The sequence below is a fragment of the Sander vitreus genome, chromosome 22 (genome assembly GCF_031162955.1).
Source record: "Sander vitreus isolate 19-12246 chromosome 22, sanVit1, whole genome shotgun sequence".
NCBI lineage: Eukaryota > Metazoa > Chordata > Actinopteri > Perciformes > Percidae > Sander > Sander vitreus.
Window position 1 is genome coordinate 18,818,966 of NC_135876.1, and position 27,296 is coordinate 18,846,261.

The 27,296-nt window shown below is 39.0% G+C and overlaps 2 protein-coding genes across 4 annotated transcripts in view; both read left to right on the top strand.

Moving 5' to 3' along the window:
* Positions 1 to 363: 363 nt before the first annotated feature.
* Positions 364 to 9,215, top strand: LOC144537301 (C-C chemokine receptor type 9-like). Of its 3 annotated transcripts, none has more exons than XM_078280930.1 (4): positions 364 to 552; positions 6,063 to 6,189; positions 6,342 to 6,400; positions 7,848 to 9,215. In XM_078280930.1, the coding sequence occupies exons 3-4, from the start codon at positions 6,347 to 6,349 to the stop codon at positions 8,904 to 8,906; spliced, it is 1,113 nt and encodes a 370-aa protein (XP_078137056.1). In that variant the 5' UTR covers positions 364 to 552; positions 6,063 to 6,189; positions 6,342 to 6,346; the 3' UTR covers positions 8,907 to 9,215. The 3 variants fall into 3 exon arrangements, with proteins under 3 accessions (XP_078137056.1, XP_078137054.1, XP_078137055.1); XM_078280928.1 differs by having other exon boundaries at positions 365 to 552; positions 6,063 to 6,193; XM_078280929.1 differs by lacking the exon at positions 364 to 552 and having other exon boundaries at positions 5,982 to 6,193.
* A 13,549-nt stretch (positions 9,216 to 22,764) lies between these two features.
* Positions 22,765 to 27,296, top strand: part of gli3 (GLI family zinc finger 3) — a 94,614-nt gene continuing 90,082 nt past the window's right edge. The window contains exon 1 of the mRNA XM_078280310.1: positions 22,765 to 23,169. The gene's annotated coding sequence lies outside the window, so the exon portion shown is untranslated. The remainder of the gene's footprint in view (positions 23,170 to 27,296) is intronic.

A 27,296-nucleotide genomic window follows, 5' to 3' on the forward strand; every position in this document is an offset into this window, starting at 1 on the left:
ACTGAATAAACATCACTGTGTCTGAAACTGACTGGTTCAACAAAGGGGCGCCAGACTGCAAAAATGCACAGATTACTAAAATATATGCCTCTCCTGATAAACCATGATGGGAATGTATGATTGATCTCAGTGGCAAAATGTGGGATCAATTCATGCAATTACTGTTTACAACATATACAAAGTTTTAAGAGGATGTGGACTCAGAAGAAGATTATGCTGAGCTGTTTTTTTGCAGTGTTGCTTCATGTATTAACCATTGTGTGGTTTTACAGGCCAGTATGTATGTATACATTCTCCAGTCTCTTTTTTTCAAACATATTTGTCATTTCCTCCTGATGGGCTCTAGAGCTCTGAGGAGAAAGACGAGACAAAAGGAAGAAGGAGATTGGGGTGATTTGTCCACTCCACACTGGGAATGAGGATGGCTTTATTCACTGAGCCTCCAGGATGCCCCTGATACCTCAATCAGTATGATAAAGGTGGATACAGACAGTGTGGAGTATAAACAGTGACTTCAGCAACATAGAGGGAGAAATTTGTAACAAACTCAAGGTAAGATATGGCATTTTTTCCCCTTTATTAGTATATACATATACTAATGTGTATGTAAAACTGGAATAGACAGTCCATGACAAGAAAAATTAGACCACGCACGACATGTTAAGCAGTCTTTCCAGGAGACTACCTCAGATCGGATTTTAATACCAGGTGAAAATGGGGCTCTTGTGTTAAATTGTATGTGTCAAAACAGATAGCCTGGGCTATCAGGTAAGGCTGCTTGAATGTCCACTAGAGTAAGCAGGGCTATTATGATGGTATCTACTATATTACTTAATGCTGAATCAAAGAGATGATTGAAAAATGTAATAAAATAAGACAAAAAAAACTTCCCCCGTGTTTGAACCGATTCAACATAAGGAAGCCAGAGAGTCACACGAATGATTGTGAAATGCATCCTCCAGCTGTTTGGTAATACCAAATTTCTAAATTAGTATTGTTCCATACCTGCGCTTACACAATGTGGTTGTGTGATAATTTTCCTTTTGAATTCAACACATTTAATTAATCTGCTTCCTCAGCTGTTTCAAGAGTCTCGAGAAAGACCTCATTTGTTTTTGCCTTGAAGTGGATTGAGAAACAAAGTGGTCACCAGCCAGTCACCCGTCAACCCCCTTGTTGTTTTCAGTGAAACTCTCCAAGGCACAGTCTGTCCTGACTTAAACTTGTGTTGTTTATGCATCATGTGCAGTGTGAGTTGTATGCGTGGTGTAAAACCGGGGAGGGGACTAATGACAAAACACATGTGGAAGGCATACAAGACTAAAAACAATATTCTTTAAAGCCTTTTTGTTCTGCTGTCAAAACACGAGAGATAAAAGGTGACACATGTATGAAAAGAAATTTAATTCCACATCCATATGTTTATTCCTATACCAAAATAAAGATCAGGAAAAATGTGTATTATGTTGCCTAATCATACGTGTGAATTTACATTTGCGTGTGTGCTTCTGTTTTCTATTAGTAGCAGCTGAAGAGAAACCGTCATGAGAAAACTGATGATAATTTCAGATAGGATGCAAATGGCGAACAGTCGTCTATCAGTGCATGAAATAAATCACAGCGAGCAGGTATACACAGGAAGTGGTGAATAGTGTCTCTATACCAAACTCAATCTCTCGCACTGCTGACAGCAGCGACAGTGACAGTACTTTCCCACAATATGGGGCAACTGTTAATACATGTCAGAGAGAGTGATGTACCCATTTACAGAGTAGCTTCCTGCTCACTGCTCACTGCAAAGGGGTTTTCTCAGTTTCACTAGCAAGCCGAAAAGCTTCTGTTTGATTCTTCTCCAGAATCACCAAGCAGACATTTGCGTGCGAGAAATAACACAGGTTTCTGAATTTAAGGTGATGTCCAGAGTGCAGTTTAAAAACAATGATGGTGGGATTTTCAGAGGAACAACAGATAGCTTTATAAAGAAGTAGAGACAGACTACACAGTAAACAGTATGTTTACTTATTTACTTGAAGTGAAACCACCAACACTTTCTTCCCCTTACAAATGAAATGTTGAATTCATAGACAGAGACAGACAGACAGACTTTAGATCCATTTATCTATACAATGGACGTGATGAGTCTTTTTTACCTGTGCAATTGTTACACTATGTTTAACCATTTAACACTGTTGCGTAATTGTCTATTGAGCCCACCGTGGCGACTGTTCATCAAAAGTTATATGGTCTCCAGTGACCCCAGTACAAGTAGATTGCACTTTTGTACCTCTTTATTCAAAAGAATTATATATAATATTTTTTTAAGATTATTTTTTGGAGCTTTTCTCCTTTATAAGATAGACAGGAAAGGGGGAGAGAGATGGGGGTGACATGCAGCAAAGGGCAGCAGGTCAGATTCGAACCCACACGGCTGCAAAGGACCCAGCCTACATGGGGCACACGCTCTTACTGGGTGAGCTAGAAGCCGCCCCAATATCTGTTAATCTTGATCTGTGCCATTTTTTTGTAAGTCCCTTCTGAGAATTATTACTCAATGAGTTAGTTTTTAATCTTGTTAAGAGATAGCATATCTACAACATTCAGTATACTTTGAGTTCCGCAAATGATGCAACACTCAAGCTGACTTCTATGTCATTTCAGTGCTTATGATGCGGACCTAGGTTAGTTAATAAGGACATTATCGACATTATTAACATCATTTAACAATTATCTCAAATAAGCACTTTACAATGTGAACATTTGTGAGTTATGGTCTTACTGGTTTCAGGTCTGAGTCAGCATATTCACCATCATATTAAAAGAAAACGCTCACTTTCGATCCAGTGTGCTATTGATTTTAGATCAAAACTATAACAATGCATCACCACTGTGTTTCCTAGTTTACACTGCACTATTAACCTTAATGACCTATGATTCAAATGTGCGTCTTATTTGACTGTTTTTCTCAGGATAGTGATTTGAGGTGTAAGTTGTAACAGGTGAATCACTGCGGCTGCATCATTAGACTTTATTTTTATTATAATGCCTTTTAAATGAGATTCTGCTACAGCTGAAGATGAAACATAAAATATGCTGGACTAATTAGACAGACTAACGTTTCCCCCCCATTTGTCATCTTGCACTGCAACCTGCTATGACATGAAGCTAGACTGCTTGCATCATCCCATACAGGTGACTAATTCATGGATTCTCAACATTTTCTCACCATTTTAGACCCCAAACCTTTCACTAACCCAGCACTAAGAGAGCTGCCAGGTCATATGTTAACATGAATCTGACTATTTATAACAGCATGGAGGAAGCTCCACATGAAATGATCATATATTTCAAAATCTGGATACATTTAACAAATGTGGTGCCTTTTTCTGTCCTATATGTGTTTTGTGACTCTTTGTAGCAGAGGATTGTAATAAAGGTTTCTGTATTAGTCATGTGACTGTGAGATCATAAGTGCTTAGTCAAATCCATTCTGTGTAGTAAAACTGAGGGGATTCAGCACAGTTACTGTGCTGGTTTCCTGTCCATAAAACAAAAAAAATGTTTTAAAGAGTTTTTGTCATCCAAAAGTGACGATAAAAGCATACAAAGTCAATGATTAAAGCTAAGAGCAGTGTATATTTTTTCATTTGTCTGATACAAACATAATCTACGACGGAGCATTAGGGCTACATCAAGGGACAAAAATTAAGGAGGAAGATGTTTTTATTTATTTTGCATTTTGAGAATAAAGTCAACATGAAGAGAAAAAACTTGATAGCCTATTTCAAGAATCAAGTCGGACTTTTGAGAAAAAAACCAAACTACTAACTTTACCTATTGTATTCTACAAAATGCATGAACTCTTTCTCTTTTAGCGTATAAACACAGTATGGTGATAAGTATTAGGACATTAGGAGATTGTGCCTGTTCAGAAGGAGAAACCACACAAACTTGGAAGAGGTTCAGAGAAACTGAAATAGCTTGTAATGAACAGATGCAAGGGTATCGATGGTTACACCTACGTGCAATACAGAGAGGATATGTTGTATCACAATACACAATAAGACAATTGATCAGCTTGTTTGATCCTGAAGGAGTGGCGCTCAGGCGAGCGCGGAACTCCAAGGATGTAACCCATAGCCTATCTATGATGCTGCCTACATGGCAGCTGGCATGGCGGACAGTCGCTCTAATGTGATGAAGTGATAAAGGAGTTGAATTTATTCTCGTCATTTCAACTTTATTCTCGACATTTCGACTTTATTCTCGGAAAAGTATTTTAACTTTATTTTCGTCATGTTGACTTTAATCTCGAAATGCAAAATAAATTAAAAAAATATATTTTCCTTTGATGTGGCCCTAATGCTCCGTCGTAATAATCAGAGTCAGAATAAGCCATAAAGTATTCATTTGTTTAAAACCAGTAGTTCCCAACAAACCTCTATCTCTTTGCAAAGATTAAAAACCTCTCAGTCTGCTACTTTCTTTAACAGCTTGTTCCCAGAAGGAAAACACTCATCTATTCATGACACAGACGTTTCCACCTACTTCACTGTGATCAAAACCGAAAAACGCAACCAGCATTTGGTAGAAATCTGAAGAGCTGATGGCCCACACGCTCTGCATCGAGTGTTCACGATACAGTATGCTAAAAGTAACATCAGGCCAGGATGTGAAACTGTGAGCATAGAATACCTCACTCATGTTTTTCAGAGGGCCTTAGCCAGAAAACTAATTTAAACACTTCACTTTTAAAACCACGTCATCGCTAACTTTGTAAACTTAGACTTATTTTGTCACTTTATTCAATATCTTTCTTGGTCTCAAGATGAGATGTTTTTTTTTCATTAAACTTTGTTTGGCTTTCGGTGATGCGGGTGGTATGACAGGGAATTTCAATTATTTTCTTTCGTCACAGTGTGGCCAGCTATGTGACTATTTGTCATGAAATCCATTTCCCTTTACTCTTGGCAATACCGATGAACTTTGGATTTTCCCATTTTCACAACAAAGAGCTTGTTTTTTCAGAACATGTCACATGAAGGCCTTTTAACTTGGCAGCAATTGACACTGGAATATACAGTATGTGTTGGTTTTTATAGTGCAGTGCCTTTGCTCCTGTATGAATAACTGGAGTCATACAGTTAAATTGGACTGGGATGAAACAAACTCAAATCCAGTTGAAGGCATAGTATTCATTCTATCGCTAAAAGTTACAGAAGAAGATTGATACCACTCTCCTAGCCTAGTTCTGTTTAAATGTAGGCCTATTTTAAAATCTGCCTCCCAGTACCTCTACAGCTGACATATAAACTCCTCGTATCTTATTTGTTTAATCTGTAGACTGAAGACGCAGTAACTTCGTTGAGTTGCGATCTTTATGCTAGGCTAAGATAAACCTCCTGGCTTCATGTTCCGTACAAACATGTTTTCATCAAACTGTGGACTTGTTCTTTTAAATAAACTTGAACAAATTGAACATCTTATTGATAAAATGGGATTTTCCAAAGGCATTTTCCATCACCGCTGACATGAAAAAGAAAGTCCCAGACAATTAAAACTTCCCTCACACTGTTTAAACACTTATTTATTCCGTAAGACATTTTAAAAGATAATGGTTGCTTGGGCAGTCATTTTGCATGAGCTTTAAACAGCTGGAAGTGCTCTTAGACAATGGGGCTTACAACATCTCGACATCGACTACCTCCTCAGGTTTTGATCTTTAATCACACCTCACGGTTTTCAGTTTCATGCATCACTCATCTTGTGGTGTTAAGTGCTCCACCTGTGCATACAAAAGTGTGTCATAAACGGGTTTCGACTTGATAGAACTTAATCGGCTGTGAAAGAAATGTGGGTGTATTGTTTTGGTTCTAGTTTGATGGCCATGGTTCAATGAGTTAAGTTTTAAAAAGTCACAGCTTCCCCTTTAAAACTGGCACACTGTCTCCACTATTCAAATATCATACTTGGAAACCTTTCAATTGATGCATTTTTTATCTATATAGAAATTTGGGAAAAGAAGTATACATCACCAGGAGTCGTGTGTTGTTTTTCTTCTGCAGACTGAGAAGGAGATGACGTGATCATGTGATCCTGTGATCAAAGGGAAACCATATAAGAAAGTGAACTTGAGTCTGGTTGTACTACACAGACAAAGAAACAACTGCGAGAACTACATCTCATCACTGAGTGAGTAAGTGATTTGTTGTACTGGTAGAACATAGACAGGGCATTTTCTATTTAACATTTCAGCTTAATTTCCCCCATATGGTATATTATATGTTATCCTTGTTACATTAAGGTTTTGATGTGATATACTAATGTCCTGTGTTTCTTTGTAGATAACATGGAGGAGCCATTTACAACATATATGACCACAGAAATTGATTATACTGAATCCGTAAGTATTTATTTGATATCATCATTTGTAGCCATGCCACCAGGGAAAAACAATGAACCAGTTACAAAGAAGATGTTGATGTCAGTATAGCTGCTCAGTATAGCTGCTGGAATAGAACAAAGGTGACACTGACTCACCATTGCACCTTTCACACTGTGTGTTTGTTTATGCTGTAGTATTTAAAGAATACCGTATGGTAAAACTTAAAACTCTGGTTGATTTGTGAACAATGCCAGGTCAGTGCTTTTTATTAAATATGATATATTTGGTAATCTTTATGTCGACAGTATGTTTATATTTTTGATTTCATGTTCGGGGTACAGTAGATTTAAATCTAAAGCAGACATCTATAAGATACTCAAATGTCACAGTCATAGCCGCATCAGCATCAAACTTTCCATTGTTTGTAAGAACCTAAGCCTCAGTTTCACCCCGCTGTTTATCTCTGCCCTAAATCTAAACTTGATGCTTCTTGGGTAATGAGTTCTGCTGCGGGCCCCTTTCTGAAGCCCCTCAGGATCGTTTACCCCCACCGCCCCCCACCCCCAGGCTTGGATAGCAGCAGGAAGCTGTGCAGTAGTGTGGTTTCTCCTGTACAGACACAACACCTGCACCTGACAGCAGTTTTTTTGCACGCTCTGGTTAGCTTGTACATCACCGACAGCGTTTGATGTCATATCACTGTATTCCTACTAGAAGCATGTTACGTTGTGAAACCCCCGACAGCAGTGTGTGAGTTGGATAGGGACAGAAAAAAAAACTGACAGGAATTGAAAAGTGAGAAAAAAAAGGCAGTATATCTTTTGCCAATGGTGAAGTACTCAGATTTATTTTACTAAAGTAAAAGTAAGTAAGTGTAGAAATACTACAAGCATTCAAACATGTAAAAGTACAAAAGTGTTAGCATCAAAATATACTTCACAATGTAAAAGTACTCATTAAGCAGAATTATGTAGGTTATATTATTGAAATATAGTTAATGATGCATTAATGTGTTTATTACTTTAATGTTGCAGCTGGGAAAGGAGGGGCTTGTTTTTTGTTAAAACTATGAAGCTTGTGAATTTCATCAAATGGATCAATGAAGTGTTATCTTTATCCATAATAATGCATCATTTATTCGTTGATTATATTTTGTATTATTGATCTGAATCTGCAAAGTAACTAAAGGTATCAAATACATGTAGTGAATTAAAAAGTACCTCTATTTGCCTCTGAGATGTATAGAGAGAGAGAGAGAGAGAGAGAGAGAGAGAGAGAGAGAGAGAGAGAGAGAGGTATAAAGTAGCAGAAAATGGAAATATTCAAGTAAAGTACAAGTACCTCAAAAATTTTACTTAAGTACAGTACTTGAGTAAATGTACTTGGTTACTTTCCACCACTGTCTGTTGCACAAACCCTCTTTAATATTGCATCAGATAATCAGTTTGTCTTTGTTTTATTGCAGGGTCCTTCTGACTACTCAGATGACTATGGTTCAGGGTTGAATGAAAACACGGGCATGTGTGACAGAAGCTGGGTCAGGGAGTTTCGTGGACAGTATGAACCACCTCTCTTCTGGATCATCTTCATCCTTGGTGCCGTGGGTAATCTGATGGTGGTTTGGATCTACACCACCGTGCGCAACCGCCTGAAAACAATGACCGACGTGTACCTGCTAAACCTGGCTGTGGCTGACCTCCTCTTCCTGTGTATGCTGCCCTTCTGGGCTGTTGATGCCACCAAGGGCTGGGACTTTGGCATCTGTCTCTGCAAAATGGTATCAGCTGTCTATAAAATCAACTTCTTCAGCAGCATGCTCCTACTCACCTGCATCAGTGTGGACCGCTACATTGCTATTGTGCAGGTCACCAAGGCCCAGAACCTAAAGAAAAAGAGGCTGTTCTACAGCAAACTCGCCTGCCTGGTCGTCTGGTTTGTCTCCATTCTCTTGGCCCTACCTGAGTTTATCTTCGCCCAGGTGAAGGAGGACAAATCGGGCCAGTCCTTCTGTGCTCTGGTCTACTGGAACAATGTGTACAACCGGACTAAGATTCTGGTTCTGTCCCTGCAGATCTGCATGGGCTTTTTCCTTCCTCTACTAGTTATGTGCTTTTGTTACTTTGTCATCATTCGCACACTTCTGCAGGCCAGAAGCTTTGAAAAACACAAGGCTTTACGTGTCATCTTTGCTGTGGTGTTTGTGTTTGTTATCTCTCAGCTACCTCACAATGGTCTGCTGATAATGGAGGCCACACAGGCGGCCAATACTACCATCACCGATTGTAAAACTGTAACTGGTTTTGATGTTGCTGGACAGGTTGCTAAGACCCTGGCGTTCACTCATGCCTGCCTAAACCCATTCCTATACGTCTTCATTGGAGTGCGGTTCAGACAAGACCTCCTGAGGATTGTGAAGATGTGTGCTTGCGGTCTGGGCAAAGGAGGGCTCAGTAAAATACAGGCAGTTCCCAAACGTCCCTCTGTCATGTCAGACACTGAAACTACCCCTGCCCTTTCCATATAAATGTGCATTTTCCTAATGCATTAATTGCTACTAGTAGAGCACTGACAACATTTTCAACTTTCAAAGCAACACAATCTTTAGAGTTTACATTCATTACATTCATATTCTGACAGTCACAAGCACAGTTTTTCTGGAGTCACTGTATAAACTGTACATTTGTGTAAATACTGTTTTTTTTAAGTGTTTGTATTTTTACATTTGTTCCATCATATATTTGTCGTGTGCTGCTGTAACTGAAAAAAAATAAAAATATTGTAATGTTCATTTTCAGTCAGTAAAAACATAAATTAAAAGTGAGAAAAATCTAAAGCATGCTGCAGTTTTCTTCGTTGCTCCTCTGTCCGCACAGCACAAACACAAGAGGGAAGTTACAACAGTAGTTTCAAGTATATACTATAAACGAATGCAGTGCTGATGACATCAACAGTTTATATCTACTATACATGGGAAAGTATTTTGTGCTTTCAATGGCGTAACAGACCTGTTGTGGTGGGAAACACACTTGACTGTGGCCAGTTCAATCCACAATGTTTTCGATCTGATTAGACATCCTCCTGTTGACAGTCTGTGGCGACACTCATAACTGTTGAACCTCGTCTGGCTATGACTTGTCAGTTTCACGGTGGATGCTAACTGATGCCCATTCAAACTGGCATGAAAGAGGTTTCCCACAATCGCCTCACAACGGCTGTAGCACAGACAGGCTGACTGACAGACAGGCAGGTGTCACTGCCTGAAAAACATTCCATGTTCAGCCACAACTTTCAAAGCACAGGATTTCAGTTTCACCAACTTCAAAAAGTGGCCACTCAAGCTGCATGAAATTCAATGCACAATCAGGCAGAAGAGTTGTCTCTCCTTGTCTGACTGGTGCCACCAAAACCTGAGAACATGAAAGCCTAATGCAAGTCTAAATGGTGGGCCTGTGGCCTGCTTTCCAGTCCTCTCTGATGGGTGAGCTGTGGGCGATGAGCTCGCTGTCACATAATCACAGTGTCATTACACAGTCAAACAGAAACTGCTGGTATCAACCTGATATAAATCTGGCATTAAACAAAGCTTCAAAATTGAGATTTGAGGTTGGCATTATGGCTTGTTGAGTGATTAAGTAGCCCAAATTTAGAAGGACTAGTGCAGTGCCTGTTCAAAATGTGTGTTCGAAAGGGACCGAATGCTTGGCCTCCGGTAGTGCTGCTTGCAGCTTTCTCAAGAACCGGTCATCCAAACCATTTCACACTCAACGCTGCACTTCCTTGAGTTCGAGCAATACACCTGCCACGAGTTGCGTCCCCTAGCAATGCCAGAGTACATGCGAAAGCTAGTCATTTGGGACCAGGCTATTTCCGGGAACAAACACATTCATTCTGAAAGTTACAACACTGATGGTTGAAATGTAGATCTTAAGGTCTCATAATTAACATTGCACTTTCCTGGTTCCTCAGCGATACACCCGCCAAGTGTCAAGCTGATCAGATGAAGGGTTGTCGAGAAAATTGAAAGACAGACTCCTTCTATTTTAGTTAGATGATTGTATACTCATCCAGATGTTCGGTTAAGCTGTAAAGTTGATTTAGAGTTGGAAGTTAAATTAAAAGATATTGAATCCCATCTCTAACAAATGATACTGTGACACAGAAAGAGGAGGGGAAAAGAAAGATGGAGAAAGAAAAAGAGAGGAACATCACAAACAGCTGCAGTCTCGCACATTGACTAAAAAACAAAATCCAATGTGTTATTGTGGTCACTGAGGTTGGCACCCAGACAACTGCAGCCTACCTGCTCAATTCAGGTGAGACCACAGACACATTCTTTCATTTCACTCTTTGTACTGCTTCTTTTTTCTCTCATGACAGGAAACCAGTCAAGTCAATAACAACGAGCTCCTGCTTTACTGCAGCGCTGAGGCCTCACCATGGACATCTGTAGGGACCCTGGTACATTTCTTGAATTTGTCTCAACTGGAGAACACTAATGGCAATGTTGACCACTCAGCACATCTTTGGTGTATTCGGAATTTGTTTGTGTATTCCGGTTTACAAACCTGTGATTAATTAATTGAAATTAATTTTTTCTCAGATTAATTAATCGAAATGAACGCGTTATTTTGACAGCCCTAATTTAAATTGTAACTGTAACGGAATACAGTTACTCATAATTTGTATTCTGAATACGTAACGCCGGTACATGTATTCCGTTACTCCCCAACACTGTGTATGGCTCACATAGAGTAGATCCCTTAGTTCATTTTGAGTGCACCAGGGAAAAGTACTTCTCAGTTCTCACACCATTTCAAAAAAAAAAAACTGCAAAAATTCCTCATATCCTATTGCAAAATGCAATTTATCTTCTTGTTTCAAAAGAAAGTAAACAGATTAGATGTGGTCTGTATTAGATGAGATATGATACAATTTGGCTTCACTAAGGCTGTAATGTTTCCAGAACTATTGTATCAGATTGCCTTACATGAGTGCTTCCGAAATTAATTTGTCTGATGTATTTCACCTGTCCTATCTCCTTTTTCAATTGTTTGATAGCATTTTACTGCAGACAACACATTATGGCTTTATCGAATAAATGCAAGACAGTGATCCTAAAAGTGTTGATGTTAAAGCTTTATGTCTTTTTTTCCCTTTTCCTCAGTATTCAGTCTAGATTGCATGTGCTACCACCATTTGGAGTGAAGATAACTGGATGACCATTAATCCATTACTTTTTAGGATTTTGGTGGCTTTTTGCTAACTAGATTTAAGGCACACACACAATCGCAACACTAAATGGTAAGGTGCTACAATTGACTCATGTTAGTGGAAACTGAGGCATGTCATGTGCAGTCAGACTACCATAGTTGGTTGTTGTTGAAATAAATAAAGATAGATAAATATATATTCCACTACAGAAACCAGTAGTGGAAGAAGTACTAAGACCATTTACTTAAGTACTACAAAAAATAAAATAGTTTGTTTACTCCATAAACTGTATAAAATACTCCACTACAAGTACAACTCCTGCATTTGAAATGTAACTTCGGTAAAAGTACGGAAGTATTCAACAAAAGTAAACTGATTATATATGACATTATTAGACATTATTATTGTGACTGATCAGTGTGTAAGCAGCATTTTACTGTTGTTGCTGGTCGAGGGGACGCTAACATTACAGTAACTACTTTTGATACACAACTTGGACTTTTCTCTAATCATGCTTTTTTGTGAAATATTGGATAATGTGACCTTTTACCATCTGATAAGTTTAGAGAGGAAATCACTCTCTGGTTGAGAGTGATTGAAATGACTAGGGGCCCCAAGTAGACACTGCTTTAAAAAAAAAAGTAAAATCTTAAACAAAAAAAATAGATACAGCTGTTAAATAAATGCAATGGAGTAAAAGTACAGCATTTCCCTCTTAATTGTCAAGTAGAAGTATAAAGGAGAATAAAATGGATGCATTCAAGTATATCAAAATTATACTTAGTACAGTCCTTGAGTGAACACACTTAGTTACAGTCCATCACTGTCTAAATCACACCCATTTGAAATTCCATTTGTGTGTCTAATCATAATTTCGATTTTTTACAAATTAGCTGAACTACTCCACCATCGCTCCACGTATCCCCTGTTCACTGCAGGAGTACCACCTTGCCTCATATTGTGGTATTATTTTGTCCATCAATGCACATCACTCTCTGGATAAAAAGCATCAACCAGACTGTGTCAGAACATTCAGTGTGAGCTTTCTTTGAAATTCTTATAAACTACTGGTAATATCTACCACAAGGTGGTGTAGCTTGCACAGCAGAGTGAGCCTGTGGTTTAGGATTCAGTGAGTTGCCAGCAAACACACAAGTTGGAATTGAAACTACTAACCCCATCTAGTGGCGTCTGGATGGGAGTCCATGTCTGGGGGAGCAGCATTGGACGTCAAGCTTTAAGTTCAAGTGAAGTTTGTCTTGTTCTTACAAAAGAATCTCATTCCCAAAGAGCTGCTAATAGACAGGCAGATTGATTGTATACTGTATTACTAATATTCCATGTTCCTTATTATCCCACAACTGCACCATAGTAGTAATCACCACTGGGGAAAACAGTAAAAAGTAAAAAACCGAGCAGGCCTTGGACTGTGTGGTGAAGAATGCGAAAGACTCACAAGTAGAGCAGCACCTGTGGTTTGGGAACATGCTATCCATCTTTCTGCACAGGGGGACTTGTGTGTGTGTGTGTGTGTGTGTGCGTGCGCATAAAGGAGATGTGTGAGAGAAAGAAAAAGAGGGATAGAGGGAGGACATGGTGGAGTCTATGAGTAATAGTAGAGACAAAGTAAGCATATGTGACCCATTGACATTGAGCGGGCTGCAGTCTGGTTTCAGCTGGCCTTGCTCTGGTTCTGTGGACCACAGAAAGCCTCAGGGACGATGACTTATGTATCACCCCCTGGCTTTGAGCACCATTTATGACAAGTCACAAATAGCTCATCATGGAAGTTAGAGTGTAGCTCATAAGTATGTGAAGCGTGAAGCGTATTATGAAAAAGAAACAGTGAAATGATGCGTATAAAGAAGGAAATGGAAAGCTATCCTTTATCCAAGCAAACAGAATCTTCATACCACTCCTCGGTGTAAAAAGAAATGTAATAGAACTTGGACCTCCACAGTTCCAGCCCAAACAGGGAGCTTCTTATCATCCGCCATCTCTCCCACAGCTAATATTTCACCTCAGCTCCCAGGCCCACAGAATGAGAGACGTTTCCATTTCATGTCAGTCATTTCCAGGCCTGTGTGTTACCTGTGTGGTGATAAGTGTTTGACTGACTGGGAGTGTCGTTAGTCACTGTCCGGCTCCGAGTGACAGGCACAGATTGACGCTGATGATGAGAGGAGGAGAGGCACGGTGTGTTCAGGGACAGCAGAAAACCCACAGTTGATGTAGGGGGAGGAAACACATTAACACACACACACACACACTTACACACACACACACACACATATATATATATATATATATATATATATATATATATATATATATATATATATATATATATATATATATATATATATACACATGTATATGACAAACACAAAGCCATGCACAAACATGCCAACACTTAAGGTGGATTTAAAGGGAAGGCATTATGTCTTTGTAACGACAAAATCAAGGGACATGAGGGATCACATGCGTTCCTAATTTGCAAAAATGTGTTTGTTTCCTATTACATATGACATACACAGTATCTTTAATCTTAAAGGTGAAGAATTCCCATTCAGTTGCATTAGCAATATGTTACTGATTAATAGTATGATGAATCAACAATTGTTAGACCCATTACCTAGGAGGTTTGCAGTACTATGTTAAGAACTATGTCATTTGATATTACTGTAATTACAGGGACAAGGAAGACAATGTTATTGTATATTAACAATAACATAATGTTATAAGTTTAGTAAATTGTGTTGAGTTTATAAGCAATTGTTGATTTCCAGTGGTATTTCTTTTAAAATCAACTGCTAAGAACCAATGCAAGTAAATATCAACTTGAAAACTTAATTGTTCATATATATTGAATTTTCTTTTTGTTTGTAGACAAATGTCACATTTCCTAAAGTTCAGCTGGTCTTTTTAGGTTAAACTAGCATCTAATTGGAGTTATTAAACACTTTGTTTCCCCTAATTGGTACAAGATTACAAGTAACTGTCCTATAAATTTACAGTTAAATGTCAGCTTACTTTCTTAGGAGATTATTGGAAAAATGGGACCCACAAATTAAAGGAGAATTCCGGTCGATTTTAACACGTAGCTCTGTTGTTTGTAAATTTGGAGTGCTGTCAGTAGCGAGAAAAACGAAAACAATCGGTGCTGCCTACACCGTGTTATCCTCCTACTAGCGTTAGCACCCAGGAGGCTGAAACCGGGCAAGTTTTAAATGTGCTTTTAGCCTCTTAACATGTTCGAAATGTCATTACAAGTGCCTACCCATGTGAAGTGATTCCTTCCGAGTGCACACAGTGAATCTGACTGCAGTAGATGTGATTGAAATGCATAACATTTCTGCTTATTCAGCTCTGTTTAGTTCCGGTTTTGAGATGGCAAGACGAGTGCTTCAGGACCGTCTACAAACTACAACACTGAAAAGAGATACAAAAATATTTATTAATTTAATGATTAAATAAGGTAGTGTCTCCAAACTTACCTCAATTATAACGTGTCTCCTGCTAGTTGTACTACAGCACTTACTTTTAAAAAATAAGCATATGCCTATTTTTGAAAATATTTTCTTATCTCTTTTCGGTAGTAACCCGAGTAACGTTAAGGTTAGCGAGCATTAAGTTTATTTGAAAATAATCTAATACTAGCTGATACAATATCTGCATTTATAGCTTTATATTAAAAACGAATTCAGTAACTTCATTTAGTGTAACAGTGCTGTAGAAATGTTAATGTTACTCAAGGCCGTTCTTGTTTTCGAGACCGCTTAAGTTAACAATAACGTTACTTGGTCTTGTTTCAAATCAACTTTATTTTGGGCTAATGTTAACGTTAATGTCTCAAACCTCTCAGACGTAAGTTAGAGGGCTGATGTTTGAATTCTCAAAGAATAACAATTTAATTCATATCTTGCTACTTAGTCAGAATCTTATTAACCTGGAGTCCCAGACTCTGTCCCAATAATCAGATATGTGATGTTTTAGGCCTATTGGCAGAAGTTTTTCAGCTTGCACTCTAGTAACATTTATATGGTCCAGGTAGCTTAGCATAAAAAAATGGTTGTCATTCGCATGGCTACTTTTACTTTTATACTCTAGTAAATTCCCAAGCCTGTACTTTGTTATTTTTACTTGAGTAAAGAAGTTAAATCAGTACTTCTACTTTTACCAGAGCATTTTTTAACACAAGTATCTATACTTCTACTTGAGTATGGGAGGTGAGTACCTTTGACATCTCTGATTACGGAGCATCATAACCATTCATTTGGGGTCGTGTTTGTGTCCACCTGATGGATGTATGTCCAATATTCACCCTCTTTCAGCTCTGGTTTTGGTCTCCACCAACTGCTGAGGTAAATATCTGGCTTTTTAGCTGCTAAATGCTCCACTATGTTCACCAGCAAGTTGCTAACACTGTCTTTCTGCTGTTTGGTGCTGAGCAGGTTGTGTACAGCTTCCTTGTTATTGCATTAATCTTTACAATACCTTTGATCTAATTGTCCTTTATGGAATCTCATTGTTTTCTTATTTGTAATCACTATCATTGAATATGTTGTCCATTACTGTTTTCTCAATTGCTTTTTGTAAAAACTTCAAAGGCAATCTGCTGCGTTCAACCTTTTATTGGAAGTGTGTTTAGTGCGCTGCATAGCTGTGCACCTACGCTCATAATGATGGCCGATCCCCCCCCCCCCCACTCGCTTTGTATAAAACAGTGGTTGGCATATTTTCTAGACATAGTAATGCTTGAGCTCTCTACAGCAATGATTAACAAAGCCAAATCATCGACCATTGACCTATGGTAAAGCGCAGCAGCACAAATATCAGACCTAATGACCTCAGCATCACAAGAAATAGAGGAGAGTGACTAGGCAAGGTGTGATTTCCGTTCATTTGTTTGTTTTGTTTTCCTCGAGAGCGCAGAGGGTGGAGGGTGGGAGAGGGTTTTTGTTCCTGTTCAATTTGTGTTTATGTTCTGTATGTTAAAAAAAAAAGAAAAAACAATAAGAAAATGTATCATAAAAAAATGAAGGCCGATGACTTTATAATATTGAACATAATGAAAATATATTATTCATCAGCGCCAGTCTTCACAGCTCGATCAGCTCTATCAGCCTCATCAGAATCATCAGCCACCACCACCACCACCACCACCAGTGTCTGGACTCCATGGGGGGATTTATCTAGCTGCTGCTCAGGGCAGACGCCTCTCAGTTACAAATCTCCCTGTAGAGTCTAAGCGCCAAAGACTTTCTGCCAAGACTAAATTATCTCATCATCAGTTATAATAAACATTCATCACTTGTCTCTCTTGATTGAAATGAAGATGATGCATGGATGAAGTTTGTAACATTATTTCAGTCTTTCAAAGACAGTTTACAACACCCTCAGTTTACGTCACCATTAGTCTCAGTATGGGCCAACCTGGGAAAAAAAAAGCAGGAAATAATACAGCACTACAAGGCCATGAAGTGCAATCTCTGGACATCTCTGAAACATGTTTTCACCCTTCCTTTTTACCTCCTCCTCCAAAAGTGATGCAGTAAGCTGTGAGATGGATGGGCTGAGCATTGCACGGTTTCCAAAAGTGAAGAGAGTCTGACTACTGCTCTACCTGAGGAGCAAAAACAAAAGAGCCATCTCTACCTGTAGGACTGTGGGAGTCAAGGCTTTGATCTGGACCAGAAAGAGAGAGTAGTTTGATGAAATATTGATGCTATTTTTTTTTAACTGTGTCCTGTGGGAGCTCAGTCTGCTCTCAGGATATGTGCGCTGATGCACAATACTGCTCCGTGCCTCACCAGATGAGAATGGACTTGTCTATGTGGCTCAAGGAGTCTTATCTGTCCTACTGGGCCTAATGATGACCCCCCACATGGAGCCTGAGTCATTCATGGACTTTTATTTTGGTTGATCAAAAGAAGAACTACCTTCAATCCTTCAGCATCTATTGCAAAATACACACACAAGTGATGTGAGTCATCTTTACAGGATCTTGACAGCAAAGCCTGCACATGACAAAAGGTGCAACAGCCTTCGGTGTACACGTACACTTATATCTGGAGAATGCCTCCCTGAAAATTCATTGCTGTTAATTTAGCTCAGAGAATATAAAAATCAAAAATGTCCTGACTTATCAGAGTTAATTTGAAGTTAAGTTTTAGGCAGACAGGCAACTTTCAAATTAAAATGTATCATCTGGAAATAACTCTAAATCTCTTAGAACTCTCTTATTAATAAATAAACACTGGGAAATGTGCAGCACATGTTTAAAGTGAATCTTCAATTATACTTTTTTGGCCCAGTATTCAAATGCCTTGTAGTGTCAGACCATGTAATATGATTTCAACTGGCTACTCAAAAACTTTGATTTGAGTTTGTATGAGTGACCCACATTCTTCATGCAACAATGATCTCTGTGCAAGAAAAAATTATCTGAATATTGATAATTGCCCAGAGTGCTTTTGTCTGAAAGTTAAGAGGCCAACACACTGCAATCAGACCGGAAAAGAGGGTAAAAGACGAGGGGGGGATTTATCACTCTCCCATGCTCACGTTCATACACAGATATAGACGGCGGGCATAATGACTTCTGTGGAAAAAAAAAGCAGAACGATTATTTTAACTTAAAGGAAGAGGAGAAAGAGGCAGGGTAGCGGGTTGAGGGGGGAGGAAGGAGGGTCCTAGGAGGAGCCAGGGGCAGGAGATAGTCTGGGAAAGGTCTCGCGTTAAAGTGGAATTAACATGCCTTTCCATTGGAGTCCATTAGATAATCATATTCATACCACACAAGGCTCCAAACCCTCTCTGTTTCATTATTCCCTTTTAATCCAGCCTGATAAGGGGGTGCAGGCGTCTTGGTTTTATTATGTCGTCATTTGGAATGCACATGAAATCCCCACGGGATGTTATCACGGGGAAATTGCTTAAATAGCCCAAGTGGATATAGTTTGGCGTTTATTATTTCTGACGGATTCAAAATAACTGCAAATATCCTTTTTCTGATTATTGGGGGCTGAAAGTCTTATCAGTCATTCACACTAATGGGCCCACTCAAGCCACCCGATACCTCCGGCGGGGGGATGATGATGGGGAGAAAAGAGGGGAATGCTATGTTTATTATCCTGAATGTACAACTGTGTACAGGTACAGTACATACAGAAAAGAAAAGTCATTGTGAACAGAGAATGGAAAGATGTAGTGGGAGACTTTCTGAACTCTATGTACACAGCTTAAGGATGGATAACACTCTAATACACTCCTGACAAGTGGACTAAAGGTCACTGAAGCTCTCCTTTGTGGTATGTTTGTTTGGTCCCAAATCTCTGGTCCCTGGCAAACAGACCCAGTGTTAGATAGCTGAAGCCATTTGTTGGTTGGCACACTTGTACTTGTAGTCCTAACATTAAGAGCAAGCTAAGCACTTTGAGTAAATCCTATCAGGCCTTTATTAGATAGAGACAGTGTAACATGGTAGTGAAAGGTGGGGACAACAAGCAACAGAGTTCCCTTGCCTTATATTTGCATTTATGGTAATCTATTGTTTCTGTAAATTTGGTAATTGAAAGATATACTGAAGGAATGTTCCTTTATGGGTTATTCTCCTGCATTTTAAGCTAAAGAAACCATTTATACCCCCATTGAATATTTGAAAGAGGCATTGTCATAAAGGTGAAAATGCTTACGAAATATTTTAATTTGGAGATACATGGTTTTTAAACGACACCAAATCAAGAGATGTTTGTAAAGTAAGTAAATTGTTACAGCATTTTGTTACAACCATGTTGGACTTCTTAAGTATGAAATTTGTTTATGTGGGAATGTGGAAATATTGTAATTGACATACATAAAGGGTCAGTTTACCCAAAATACAAAAAGAAAATCCCATTCACCTTTAGAGGTATCAAGCCATGCACATGGATTCTGTTAGGGACAGTGTCTTGTTACTCTTCGTTAATGATTACTTTCTAGTTGTTGTGTTTTTTTCTTATTAAATAGTAGAGGGCCGACTGATATGTGTTGCCAGTGGTAGAAAGTAATTAAGTATATTTACTCAAATACTATACTTAAGTACAGTTTTGAGATACTTGTTCTTTATTTGAGTTTTCCCATTTCATATTATGTTACACTCCACTACATTTCATATGAAAATATACTACTAACACACTTGACAGCAGTTACTAGTTACTTTGCAGGTCAGGATTTTACATGTAAAACCTTTGTATGATCATCTTTTAAGACATTTGTATTGAATAAAAATGCCCAACAGTATAGGTGTAAGTCAAAATGGTCTCCACTTTGACAGCATTGTAATGCTGCTTACACCTAACAGCAATCCAATAATATGTATATACTGTATGATAAACATAATACTTACAACGGCATTTCCTGCAATAGAGTATTTTCATACTGTGGTGTGGTGCTAGGTTTACTGAAGTAAAAGACCTCAATACTAACTGAGGACACTTTAAAAAATCCTTTATATTACAAATACTGCCTTTCGGCTGGGAAAGACACAGGAGCCTCTGCCATTGCTCTGTTCATGCAGCCAGTGCATTTCCAGCATTCACATCTGTGTGGATATAATATGCTTATTCTGCCGTATCCATTTCACAGTGACATCTGTCCAGCGGCGAAGAATTAAAGGCAAAAATCCAAATGCCGACACAACATTCTGCCAAGTATTGATTTACTGTTACTTGTGTAACATACGTGGACACACTGAGCACTACATATTATTTCACTGAGATCATGGCTGAAAGTGGAAACATGCTCTGTCAGTTGGTCTTTTTATTTTTTTTTATTTATTATTTTTTAAAATAAGATCATGACACAGATGTTGATCTTCAGTGCCTTGCATTTCTTTTTAGAGTGTGCTGTGAGGAAAAGTGACAATATGTGAGTGTGCGTACATGAATGAGTGTGTGCATGCTTGTGATTGGTTATCGTGTGTGTGTGTGTGTGTGTGTGTGTGTGTGTGTGTGTGTGTGTGTGTGTGTGTGTGTGTGTGTGTGTGTGTGTGTGTGTGTGTGTCTGTGTGTTTGTGAGCATGCCTGAGTGTCTACCTTAGTGAGTACACCTCCCTGTCTGTAGATCTCAGGGTCTGGAACAAACAGTAGTTCCTTCTTAATTGGGGTGAGATCTGGGGCTTAAAGGGGGCCAAGAAGGGACCCGAACCCCTTTTTTTCTCCTCCAGAATCGCTTTGGCAACAGAGGTGCTTTTGATGTGTGCTTTGGCTCTGCAAGCCTTACTTTGGAATATGTTCTTGGGAGACCATTGGTTACTTGCCTCCAGGCAGAATCTCAATCCCCAGGATCCTGGCCCTCTTTGATGAAATACTTTCGGGAGCAGCTAACCCTACTGATGCCCATGTGCACCCCCTCCCTCCTCCTTTACCCTCATGTTCTCCTCCACCTCACCCCCACCTCCACGTTCCTCGAATTCTCTTTGAGAGATTCATAACAAGGACTTTATCTCTGTGTAGTCCAGGCCAGATGAGCACCGCCTGACAAACTGACAGCAGAATTAGTCCTGTCTTACAGAGCACCTTTGACGGTCTCCTTTCTCGGCCCGACTTCCTGTTGTCACGGACACATGCGTTTTCATTGTATTGACACTGATTTGTATCGAAGCATTGTGCATGTGTAGCATTACTGTATTTGTTTTTTTAACTAATAACCGTATATTATGTCTGGATTGTAATTTTAAATCATCAAATATAAACATCTGTGCTTTTATTTTGACATTTCATGGATCATAAGGAAAGAAATGCATCTGTATCTGTAGATGTATTGATGAATAGAGACACTATTTGATGTGAAGCACTGAAGTCTCATCATAGTTGCCCAATTTTGACATTCAAAATCCATCTTCATTGTATGACAAAATCAGAATCAAAGATTTGGGGGTTTATTGATGACAAAGATGTTGACAGTTGTGACAGAAGGTCTTGGGCTCTGATTGATTAAGGCAGTAATTAGTGAATGCAGACTTTATTTGCATAGCAAGCATCAGAAAAGTGATTATAAAACATCCTTTATAAAACAGAAAATTCCTTAAAATTACAGACTTCTTCATTTGCCACAGCAGATAATTGGATGTGTGTTACAATCGTGAAGTACTTATTACAAAAGTGAAATACACTAACTGTGTCTTGATGGACTTGACCTCTCGGCCACACACACACATTCAAATCCTGGCTAAACGATTAACCGGTGATTTTCCTTTCCAAACTCCCACCTCTTCATTGATTGAAACAGCACCCTAAAGACCTCTCTTACCACATCATTTCCCTGTATATTGATTATGTATATTGATTGTAACCTAACCCTACTGGAAAGATTCCCTCCGCTTTACTGCAGCAATAGGTATCACTCTAAAGGCTAAGCCCAGGAGAATATTTTAGCTCTCATAAATTGACAGTTTCCAATATGTGAGCCCCATAATGTAAATTGTTTTTTTTTAAGGTGGGTGATAGACGAAAAAGTCCTGTGTGAAAAGACCTTTATCAAAGCAGTCAAATAAATGTCACCTAAACCTGTAACTATTTAAAAAATCCTATTATAACAAAAGAAAGGCATACATTTTAGTAATGTAATTCAAAAATATACATTCCATTTAGTGTAAATGTTTTTAGAGTTATGTAGGTCGGCATTATGCTGAATGTATTGTCACATATGTCCTGTAAGTTTAATTATATGGCATTCATTTCTTGCTGTCCATCAAACTTTTGAGTAAAGTGACGGTTTTAGGAGGATACAATCACATTGTCTTTTATAAAGCAGTCATAGAGTCCCTGATGTGGCCAATTGCCTATCCAGGTTCATTCAAACACTTATTACTAAGTTATATAGACAGACAAGGAGAAACACACACAGGAAATTAATGCTAAAGATGTTCAAAATCTAACTCCTTATTTTCTTACCTAACTTTGGGTCAGTTGTAGATTTGACCCTAGAGAAAGTGGGTAAACTGAGTTTAATGTGGGTTTATGCTCCATAGGCAACATTGTAATATTACTTGGGTTAAAGTAAAAAAGAAAGAAAGAAAGAAAGAAAGAAAGAAAGAAAGAAAGAAAGAAAGAAAGAAAGGGGTACAGGAATTAAAAAAGGAGGGAGGCAGTGAGTAAAGGAGGGAGCAATCCGAAGGGAGGAGTCAAGCGAGGGAAGGAGCAGCTGGAGTCCCACACTTCGCCCTCTCTCTTCTCCTCGAAATAGCGCACTAAATGTAATAACAACTCTCCATGCGCTTCTCTGACGCTTATGTTGTCTTTACGCACATCTGCAGTCTGCTATCGGCAGATATTATCGGCAGGCTGATGGTTTTAGTCCGGCGGTGTTTGGACACAGCAAACTGTGAGAAAGAGGAGAAAGACAGGCAAGAGGAAAAACTCTGGCAGCGCCGCTTTGGAGTTGGTGTTGCAGCGTAAAAAAAAGTCCCACTCAACTCCAGAGGCACATCTGCAACTTAGGAAGAGAAGAACACGAAGAAGGAAGACAACTCTTTTTTTTTCTGTGAAGATTAAAAAAAGTCAAGAATTAGAGGGGGAATCACCCAGAAAGAAGTAAGTAATCTATAAAAAAAAATTCACACACGGGGGGCATTGTTGCGCTTATTTGTCTACTTTTAAAGTTTGGACAGGCAGTCAGACTTTGTGAAGAGGTTTCACATTTCAAAACGATGGAATTTCATACAAGTTAAGATGTAGACATGAAGTGGATTAACAGAGGAAACACTGGCACGACACAGCAGATTTAAAAAAAAACGATGAAAGCTTCGATGCGGGATCCCAAAAAACAGCCCAAAAAAATGCAGCACAGTCTTGTGTTTCACTCGGCCTGGGTGTGTGATTTATGCTCTGTGAAATAAGTGTTGGTTGTTAAAAAGCCCGGATGGCACACTTAACAAGTAGCCTATCCTATAACAGACAGATGTGCATTTTTAAACTAGTTTAAAGTTGCATAAAGTTTGGTGGTAATGGAAAACGTGTTTTGGGATCTTTGGTGTGTTAGACAGAAGAAACACGTGCAATTCTGTTGGGAGTTTTGAACTGAAACTTTATTGGACTTTTGCCTAAAGAAACGCGCGTGGGGGGGGGGGGGGGTGCATATTTATGTGCATGTGTGATCTTATTTCAGTGTCTGTTATTGATTCGGTTTATCCTGTTAGATTCTGCAGACTTATTGACACAGCTAGCTACATGCACATGCTCAGACACTATTTTTTTTTTTTTAAATCCAACCAAGCCTGTGACTGACCCTTGCCTTGACCTTTAACATTTAGACATATTTCCTTTTATAACCATTGTACAACACATGTACAACATTTCTACCTCACTGGTTTTCATATTATTTTCAAAACTTAAAAGCCAATTTTAAGGCCTTTTTTTTATACACACAAGAAATATTTTCACTGCAAATAAAAATAAAAAAAACCAACTCATTTAGTTTCACATTTCTGCATTGAGCTGATATTTTTTACACAAGTGCAAATTGCAGTGTATCACTGAGGTGAACTAGTTCTTTGTGTTTCCAGTGCACTTTCACTTTATTTAACAAGTGTCAGCATCTGGAAACCTGACAGAGTCCAAACATTGAAAAGCAGGAATTCTTTTCTCAATTTAAATAATCTGGCAATTTAAATTGAATTTAAATTGGATTTAACAAAAAAAATTAAATTATGATGTGCTTCACAAACATGTGTAAGGACACATCATAGCGTGTTTGAAGGCATGTGCTCAGAGAAATGTAAGCCCATTACAGTGGGGTCTGGGGCCCTGCAGGGGTCCATGTAGGGAGTTTTATGGGGCCCCAAGCTAAATTAGAAGTGTTGTAAAGTCACTATAATTTAGTTTATTAGAATTCACAATTGAAGAGGGATAAAAAAAAAAGGACTAATACAAACACAGTTTTGTCCCTTTTATAGACAGCCCTTCATTTAAAAACAAAATCAACACTAAAAAAACTCTCTCTCTAACAGAAGTCTGTGTTCGTTTTGGAGGTCCAGGACATGAAAACGTTTGAGAGCCCCCAAGCCTCCACATGTGCGGATATTTGTTTGAAACTTTCCCTCCTGTCCGCGCCAGCTGTTCCACATTTTATCTGCTTGTCTGCTCTCGGGTTTCATACAGACGACGAGGGTCCGAGGTGCTCAGCCATGCGGTGCAGCTCAAATCCTCCTTTTTTTTTGACACTTGGCAAATTATTAACGGAGGTCTGGCTGCCTTGAGACGGAGCAGTGAGCGAACACACCAAATAAGATGTTTAACAGCACAAGTTCACACTGATAAAAATCTCCTTTTAGTTATTTTTTTATGAGGCTGTTCCATCATTCATCTTGGCTGTGGATTTGGCTTGGAGCAGAGGTTTTGCAGGTCTTGGTTACATTTGTCTAATAAAATAAAAAAAGGGACTGTCACATATACCTATCATTTAATATGTCCCCTATTTTATTTGTAATAAAAAAAATAACATTTCACATGGCCTACAAGTAGGACATAATTCACTGTCATGTCAATGATTCAGCTCAGTTAACATGGAAAATAATGATCAGACAATCAGGCCTCACTCAGATTTTAGGCTTAATATTTTATATCTTGAAATGACATCATGAAAATCATTTGTAATTGTAATTTTCTTTATTGGGATTAAACAAACAGGGCTGTACATTTCTCCCCTGTTTTGCTTTTTGTGGCTTGTGACTTGTTAATCATTTTGAAATAAAACTGATTCTTAAAAATACTATTATGATGCCTCTATATAATTATTATTTGAATTAGGATGGCATCCGATTTTATTTATATAAAATATAAGATACAATACATTCTCCACGCGCCTTAAATTAAATGAGATTAAATAAAATGTCAGTGACGGATGACAGAGAAATCTGTGACATTTCTGGATTTAATATTCTTAAGAACAACTTTAACACAACTATGTTTAATTTCTGTTTTTACACAACATGTGCATTTTTTTTTTTAAGTCTGATGTATAATAAAACATAGCAGTATTTCATGAAAAAAGAGCAATTCAATAATAAAGATGCATGAATATTATATGACATTATTTTTTTTGTACTATTACATTTGATCTAAAATAAACTACCAAAGGGGATACTGATGTCAAACAGGTGCACCTTTACCAAAAAAGGACTTTGTCTCATTATGATGCAGCAGCAGTGATGAATGCAGCAGTGTTTAAGATGCTAATCTACTGGAATGAGATGCACAACTCAGAGCCACTCGCTTACTGTAGCCAGCAGAGATGTATCATAGCCGCTCTCTGCTCCTTCAGCTCCACGCGGATATCGTTTCCCTCTGCAGGAGTAAGTCCGTCAGATAGCAGCAGCGTACTGTTTTATCTTAACTTTAAGCACTCCTTTAAGTAAAATTATGCATAGCGACGCTCGCCCAGTGCACCCGTGACCTGGCGACCTGGCGACCTGGCAGAATAAGGGCTGTCATGTAAATGTAGTGAGATGACATGCTATTAGCTTTTTGAGCTATGGGCCTCTTCTCTTTTTAAGGGCCTTGCATTTACAGCTAACTGCAGGTTCTGTCCTCAGGCCTTTTACACCCTGCAGGAAGAATACCTGCTATCAGGTTTGTATGCAAGAGGCCCTAATGAGCTGTGTTGTTGTGCAAATGCTGCGACCCAAAGCCCTCAAAGAGGTGGCAAATGTTTTGTTAAAATGAGGGTAATGTGAGGAAGTTGATTTTCCTTAAGATAATGTGGACTGTAGTTTATTTTTAGTGTTAGCTCGCTTGCATTGCAGGTTTTTCTCGTGTTTCTTGAGAAGTTACAGGAACCACACACACAGGTGTAAATGAGGACAATTAATTTTGGACAAAAATTATTAGTTTTAGATACACTGAAACCCCCTCACCAGTGGAAATTTGGAGTAATTCCCTGTATAATTTGATTAGCTGTTGCTTCCCTTCCATATTACTTGCGTAGTTGAGTAGATGGCCCCCAAAAGAAATCTCTCACTTTGATGATTTGGTACTTTGATATGTTGACATCAAATGAAACAGACACAGTGGGAAAGAAAGAGGACAAGTCAGACAGAGGTAGTGATTGAGGGAAAAAAAGGCTGTGCATGAGAGCGGGTGGAAATGTGTGTGTCTGTGTGTGTGTGTCTGTGTGTGTGTGTGTTCGCTGGTGTGGTTTGTGAGGAGTGCTATGAAAAGTTGGGCTGAGATGGCAAACCTGAAAAGCGTCAAAATGTCTGGATGCATTTGCGTGCGAGCAGAGACAAGAAGGGGTCTTCGGGTGTGCAAGGGCTTCTCCTTGGCCTCCTAATCCCCAGGCCCAGCCATCCCTTCAGGGCATGCCTCAGATCTGGCTCTCTGGCTCTCCGCGCGGACGACCCAGCTCCGCCAGCAGATTTAATATGCTATGTGTTCCTGCTCCCCCGACTCCCCTCCACCTCAACCATCATTGTCCCAGAGCGGGACCCCGGCTCCCTGCTTCAAGGAGCCTGCTAAAGGCACCTTTCATGCCGGGTGATGTCTTTGGACAAGGCTGTGTACGATGAGGGGAAAGTGGCGATGAAGAGGGTGTGAGGCTGGAGATATCGCACTGTAATTTTAGATATGTATATTACACACATTCAGGAATCTTAATACACTTTTGCAAACCGCGTACTGACACAACATTCATACACCTCACAGCGCTCCAACTGCATGCATGT